Source organism: Fulmarus glacialis, unplaced genomic scaffold, assembly GCF_000690835.1.
Source record: "Fulmarus glacialis isolate BGI_N327 unplaced genomic scaffold, ASM69083v1 scaffold5730, whole genome shotgun sequence".
Classification (NCBI taxonomy): Eukaryota; Metazoa; Chordata; class Aves; order Procellariiformes; family Procellariidae; genus Fulmarus; species Fulmarus glacialis.
The window spans coordinates 50,451-57,608 of record NW_009187053.1 but is presented as its reverse complement, the minus strand read 5'-3'; the positions used below and the strand labels follow the sequence as shown (position 1 = coordinate 57,608).

The following is a 7,158-nucleotide window of genomic DNA, read 5'->3' as shown; positions in this document are numbered from 1 at the left end:
TTAATGATTCTATGATTCTATGATTTTCCTTCTCGGTTTTCTTTTTTCCTGAAGTTTTTTCCTTGTTCGGGTAGTGCTCAGGATGTGACTGTTCCACGTCAGGAAGTAGCATTACGTTATGATAGATAACAGCTATTGGAGATGGAACATTCTGTTATTTTAAAACTTTATAAATTATTTATGCATCCTTTCCTCCTACCCACTTGAGTTAATTGTGTTCAGGTGGAAGGCAGTAACTTGCTGGAAAAAAGGCCTGGTTTAAAAAAACCAAACTGTCTCATCAAATGTAGCTCAACATGTTCGTTTCATCTTAGTTTTAGTGTGTAATAACAGCATGGCTGTAACAAAAAGATCTTCCTTCATGCTCAGCCTTTTTTATTTTAAAGCTTCTACAGAGGGGACACACCATTCTGACAGTTCTACAGTTTTTTCTTATGTAAATGCTTTGCATTGATATTTTTGTTGATGATGTTCTGTGGATATACTTGGTCAAAAGCTTCTGAACAGTGAATGTGACGGGGAAATCACTTCTTTGGTGGCAGAAAAAAGAACTTGGAAGGTAGTGCTTCTTTGGCTTTGAAATGGGAAAACTCCTTTGCTTTCCATGAAGTGTTGCTTCCCTTGGCGTATGTACAAAATGTCTCTGATACACTGATTCTTTTCCCTTTTGGCAGCTGAAAGAACTGGAAGAAGAGTGGGTCAAAGTGTCATCAGCTGCTCCTAAGCAGACCAGGTTCCTGCGTTCCCAACAGGAGTTGAAAGCAAAATTTGAGCAGCAGCAGGCAGTTGGAGGAGATGCAGATGGAGGTAAATTATTTGATCTCTGAACTCCATTGGAAAGTATATCACTGGCGTATTATTTGTGAAGGAATGCATTAAATTGTAAAGGTGCTTTTACTCAAACTGGTGCAAAACGGGGGGTGTAGTACACAACAAGAAAACATAGCTGAGACAAAAACTTTATATGCAAGAGTATCTGTCCTTTGGAACAGCAAAATCACAACTGCTGATAGTACTTTTTAACAATGAGCCTTAGGTGGTGCTGTAGTCAAAATTTCGTTTGTCACTCTGCTTATGTTTTTTCTGGTTGCAGGAGGTGATGATGAGGAAGAGGCGGTACCACAAGTAGATGCATATGAGTTGCTTGAAGCTGTAGAAATTCTTTCCAAGCTTCCCAAAGACTTCTATGAGAAAATAGTAAGGATAAACTTAAATACTACCAGTTAATTCTATAACATGTGGCGCTAATGAGTCTTAAGACTTACTGGCATTCTGCAATGTATGCTTTACTGCTACAGGGATAATAACAGACTAGTGTAGGTAAAATATAGACTATCATAAATAAGTCTCAAAATTTGATTTACCAGCAAGAAAGCTGTAATTTTAAAGAGCTGAGATATGTCCTGGGAGAGGACTGTATTTCATATTTCATTGCAATTATTGATGTTGAACTGTAGGGAGACTTTGGCTTTCTTAGGATAGAATTAAGTTTTAAAATCTATGGTTTGTGGCAAGTATGCTTCTCTAGAACTGTTTGCATTTATAAATAAATGTAAATTATTTGCTCTGCAGGAAGCAAAAAAGTGGCAAGAAAGGAAAGAAGCTCTAGAAGCTGTTGAACTGCTGGTGAAAAATCCCAAATTGGAATCAGGAGACTATGCAGACTTGGTGAAAGTTCTCAAAAAGGTAATAAATAAAACCCAGAGTGCACATATGGTGTAATATTTTTTGTAATTTATTTGTATTATACTTTAAAAGTTACAGTTGAGATAATACTCACGAGTAGAAAATTATTAGCTGGAACAGTAGTGGAAATAACCCAATCTGTGGCCCGCTGACTATTCTAAGAAATTCTTCCAAGTCTCTGAAACTTGGATTTTCAGTCTTTAATATTGCTTGCTTGTTTGTTTGTTTGTTTTTTCTCTTCAGGTTGTTGGAAAGGATACAAATGTTATGCTAGTTGCTTTGGCTGCCAAATGCCTTGCTGGACTAGCTGCTGGCCTCCGAAAGAAATTTGGACAGTATGCAGGGCATGTAAGTAAGAGTATGTACTTTTTTTTTCTGTTTTTATTGATGCTGGACGCTTTTTTTTCCCTTTCTTTTCTCTCCTGTCAAACCTTGGTATTTATCAAAGTTATTCTTTATACAATTATGAATGCTTACCTACCTCTTAATGGAGCAAGCAGTGAAATATCTGCCAAGATCTCTTGCAGTTTAAGGTTAAAAGGACCTTGTTTATTCACATTCAGCAACATGAAGCTTACTATTGCAATAAATCTTCTGTACTAAGACAACTCTGAATTACTCTGCCATGAAATGAACTTTATTTACATTACCTCACCCTGGAGGTACACCCACAGAAATGCATTTGTAGGCCACAGTGCAAAAATAGCTTCTGAACCTGAATTCTACTTAGCAGCTCCATGATGTATGTTTTAGGTTGGTTGGGTTTTTTTGAATGTTGGGGGAGGCTTGGTGGTAGGTATTTTTTGTTTATTTGTTGTCTGGGTTTTGTGGGGTTTTTTGTCTGCTTTAAATAGCCGAACTACTGAGGTTTTTGGTACCAAAATGTTCTGGTGATCTAGTTTAATGCTTTTCTCTGTTCTCCTTTGCTACTCTTCTCTTACCAACAGCTAGTATCAGGGAATATGGGGAAGCTTAACCAGTCTCTGGAAAGAAAGGGAGCTTTTAATTGGTTGCAGTTATCTCACTTGTTTCTCAAGCCTCTCTTGCTATGTTCTTTAAGCTGCTCAATCAAATTTTTCTTGTGGTAAGCGAGAGTGATGAGGGTAGAGCTTAAAGACAGAGAGAACTGATGTGTCTGGCCGCTCGTAGTGTTACATTTTGTGATGAATTGGAAAGAATCTCACTGCTTCAGAAACATTCAGGTCTCCTGAACTCTGAACAACAGTTCAAAGTCGCTTTCATTCTGAAAGCTGTCTGTAGTTGTCAGAAGCATTCTTACATCTTTACACTTGATTTGTGTTTTAAAGGTTAACCCTCATAGCTACAGAGTTAGTATTGAAAAAGCCGAGCTTCTGAAATAAGAGTATAGTTCCATGGTTGCCAAGCAAATGGTTGAGAAAATGACTTTTTCAGTACTGTAATGGCAGCTATGAATTGCATAATGTCAGCACTCGTTGTACCAGTTCACTAGGTTTGTTTGCTGGATTTATTTACTAATGAGGAAGACGTAGACTTTTCCTGAAAGCAGGCATTTGAAGTGTTATAAGTCGGAGCTGTTGCTAGAATTGTGGGATTATTATAAACTCTATTAGTTAAATATAGGACTGTAATGTTACAGTTTGCAGTCTGTGTTAAAACAAGGGTGATGAAATCGGGCATAGAACCATACTACTCACTGTAATTGAGTGCATATGGCCCAATTTCAGCTCCGTTGACTGCCTTTGGAGCCCTGGACTGACTTTTCTTCTTTCCCTCCCTCTCTCACATAGGACACAGCTTCTAACTTCCACATTAAAAAAAATTCGTTCTAGCTGTCAGCGTTTTCTAAAACAGAGACGTAATGATTTTAAATACCTCTTTCCTATCACTTTGTTCTCTGTAGGGTTTAGGGGTGTCTAGCACATGCAGTAGCATGTATGAGAGTCCTTATGGTGCCATTCTGTATTAATTGAAGTTTTTTTAGTGCTGAAGTCTTTGTGAACAGGGAATCTGCAAGTTGCGGCCCATGAAAGGATGCCAGCTGAGCCTAGGTCGTTGTGTGTCGCAAGGGATTGAGATCTCATTGTCAGCTTCTGAGTAGAAAGCATTATCTGTGGAAAATCTATTTTGTATTGTGCAAGAGCTTATAACTTCTGTGAGGCATCAGATTGCTTCCAAATTATGAACTGTGTTATGTTTATGAAAATCTTGAAAATAGCCTGCTTTCCACAGTTAAAAGCTCTGCATGTTTCTGGCTCACTGACAGAAGTTCTTACTGTTACAGAGACCATACTTAAATGGAGCTGCTCATATTACTGGCACATGAGAATGCTGATTTCCCCCCCCTTTAATTTTTAATTTTTTAATTTTATTTCTCAGCAGTGACTGACTGAGCAGCTAGATTGGGTATAAATGCTGTGAAATTCCTGTATGGAATAGTTGAGTGTTAGGTGAGCTTTTTCAAGGTGATAGATCCGAGAAATACTGCTCCAGGAAGGATTCAAGTTGCTTTAGAATCATGGTCTTATCAGCTGTGGGTCAAATGAGGGCTTCTTAATGAGCCATGCTGAGTGCTGTCAGGAGGCTGGGAAAGACGGGACAGGTTATATACCACCTTGGATTCTTACAGTACAAGAGCACAGCGCTCTGTGCTGTGAAATTGTTGAATTTCCATTTTATTGCTCTGTGTTCCAGACGAGTAGAGCCAAGTATTCATCTGTAATTATGTGAACTTGTATATCTGCCTTTTGTTTAGCTTTACTATGAAATTGCTCAAAAATCTGTATTTGTTAATAGATTGACTGGAATGAATTTAATACTGGAGATCAGCTAGAATAAACTAGTTCATATTGCTGTCGTGTACCCCTGGAGGGGGCAGCAGCAATGTTTGCATTGTTTGCTTCTCTGCAAAATACCAGGAAGCAGACTGTCAGGCATTCCAGTTGTATTAGTGAAGAGTGGATTGACTTTTTTGTTTGTTTCTTTTTCCCTTTTCCATAGGTTGTTCCAACAATTCTGGAGAAATTTAAAGAGAAGAAGCCTCAGGTAGTGCAGGCGCTGCAGGAGGCCATTGATGCAATCTTTCTTACAGTAAGTAAGAGTGACAATTTTCCCATTGTCTGAGAACTGGTCTCTAATTTTGATTTGCTTTTCTCTTACTTTACTGAAACTAATGACTTCTTTATCCAACACTGTAGACCACATTGCAGAACATAAGTGAAGATGTGTTGGCAGTGATGGACAACAAAAACCCAACAATTAAGCAACAAACATCCCTTTTCATTGCAAGAAGCTTCCGTCACTGCACACCTTCTACTCTGCCAAAAAGCCTGTTAAAACCTTTCTGTGCTGCACTTCTCAAGGTAAAGCAGGAGGAGTTGGTACTTCTCTGGCATTGACTCGAGCACTGTTGTTGTGAAACATTGGATTGTTTTGGGAGGAAGACCCTTCTGGTAGTGCAAGGACTAGAGTTCTTGTGTGCTATGTAGCCATCAGAGTCAGTTTTGACTGATGTCAAACTTGAAGATGACTGTCAGTCATGGGGACAGTTTAGTCTCCTTTTTCTTAGCTTCTCTGAAACTGAAGACTTACCAAGTTTATAATAGATTAAGACAGTGATTTCCAACTATTAAACTTCTGGGCACTGTGCCACTTGCTTCTTGCAGACACCTCTAGCAAGCTTTTGTTGGAATGCTACATAGCATTTACCATGAATAAAAGAACCATCATTGATTCATACTCTGCAGTTACACTAGAGCATTTATCAGTGTAAACGATAATGATGTATACTTTTTTCTCAGTGCCAAATAGCCCTTTCCTTGTTAGGGGAAATATCTATGGCTTCAAAAATGGAGATTTGAACAGGGTTGCAGAACTTCAAACTCCTTATGAACTTTCATGGTGTTGCAGTATCTGTTAAAGCATGAATGTTTACCCTCCTCTTCTTGTGTGAAAGATCCAAAGATGGGAAACTGGCTGTATCTGGGAAACAGTAGACTTGATCAGTACATAGGAAAACAGAAGTGAAAAACAACCTTTTTCTTTCTGCAGTGGAATGTTAAGGATTTTTCTGTAGTAGATGTAGATTTTAAGAAGGGGGAGGGGATTTATGCAGAAGGTGGATTTAAGAATCTGTTTAGATATGAGCTGCAGGTCATATGATACGAGTTGTCTTTCTCTGCAGCATATCAATGATTCTGCTCCTGAAGTAAGAGATGCTGGATTTGAAGCATTAGGCACTGCCTTGAAAGTGGCTGGAGAGAAAGCTGTGAATCCTTTCCTGGCAGATGTAGACAAACTAAAGCTTGATCGGGTGAGTTTGTTATCATAAATGTTGGTTTTAAAAAAAAAAAAAAAAAAAGCTCCATTTATACATTTAAGATGCCTTTTAGGCTAGAGAATACTAAAGAGGATGCTTTAGCTAATGACTTTCAGCACAGATTTTTGAAAATTTATTTTTTACTTAAAAGTTACTGATGTTGCAGGGAATCTGAAAATCTCTTTATTTCTTGCTAGATTATCAAGCATCTCTTCTTTGACTTCCACTACCTAAAATGCATTAGCATGTTAACATCGCACCTTTTCATTCTTATGTAAAGTATCTGTTTGCCTTCAAGGCTCTATTATCTATGATATCTATGAGGTTTCGTTTGGTTTTTTGTTGGTGGTGGTTGGTTGTATGTGGGGGTTTGTTTGTTTTTGAACACTTTCTCTGTTATCTGAAACAAGTTTAGGTCACAACCACATAGTCTAATTCTATATTACTAGACAGTATTTGATATTAAAGACTTACTTTCCAACAACAAAGTTTTCATGCTTTTGCATAAGCTGACAGGTTTCTTAACTGAATGATGATTTTATAATTTAAGGTGCTAAGAGTCATTAGAGCATCTATCAGTATCGGGGGGGCAGGGTGTCAATGCTTTCTATGTGTATAAATGCACTTCATTTTGAACTAGGAAAATTATTCTAGCGATACAGTGACCATTGACTGGTTAACGTTACTACTGTAAGGAACACAGAATCACAAAATCTTGTGAAGTAAACAGCTTAAACTTTTCATGTTTTTCCCCAGAGTAGTCAAATTTAAGGCACTGCTGTCGAAGGGACACTGTACATCCAATTGTGGTAGCTAAATAGCTTTTTTTCTTTTTTTCCCCTCTTTTTTTCCTCCTTTTTTCCCCCTTTTTTTTTTTTTGTTTCTTTTAACTGCTTGTCAGATTAAAGAGTGTGCTGAGAAGGTAGAACTGGTTTATGGTAAAAAAACAGGAGGAGCGTCTGAGAAGAAAGAAGGCAAGCCTATTACTGGAAAGACCCCTGCTCTTTCAGGGACTGGTGGAGATAAAGAAACAAAAGATGCAGCAACCAAACCAGGACCACTGAAAAAAGCACCCGCTGTGAAGGTAAGAGAGATTGCCAAGAGATTGTCTGACAATCACAGTTGTCTGTGATTGCATTGAATAGTTACTTATTGAAGATCAAAGGGGGCCTGCT

General features: G+C 38.1%; 1 protein-coding gene across 1 annotated transcript in view; it reads left to right on the top strand.

Moving 5' to 3' along the window:
- Positions 1-208: 208 nt before the first annotated feature.
- The window catches only part of CKAP5 (cytoskeleton associated protein 5), a gene marked incomplete at its 5' end in the record, with an annotated part of 37,052 nt that continues 30,102 nt past the window's right edge, over positions 209-7,158 (top strand). Inside the window, 9 exons of the mRNA XM_009573666.1 lie at positions 209-222; positions 675-807; positions 1,094-1,197; positions 1,573-1,686; positions 1,930-2,034; positions 4,666-4,755; positions 4,863-5,027; positions 5,849-5,977; positions 6,885-7,067. Of these exons, the coding sequence (XP_009571961.1) occupies positions 209-222; positions 675-807; positions 1,094-1,197; positions 1,573-1,686; positions 1,930-2,034; positions 4,666-4,755; positions 4,863-5,027; positions 5,849-5,977; positions 6,885-7,067 (1,037 nt within the window). The remainder of the gene's footprint in view (positions 223-674; positions 808-1,093; positions 1,198-1,572; positions 1,687-1,929; positions 2,035-4,665; positions 4,756-4,862; positions 5,028-5,848; positions 5,978-6,884; positions 7,068-7,158) is intronic.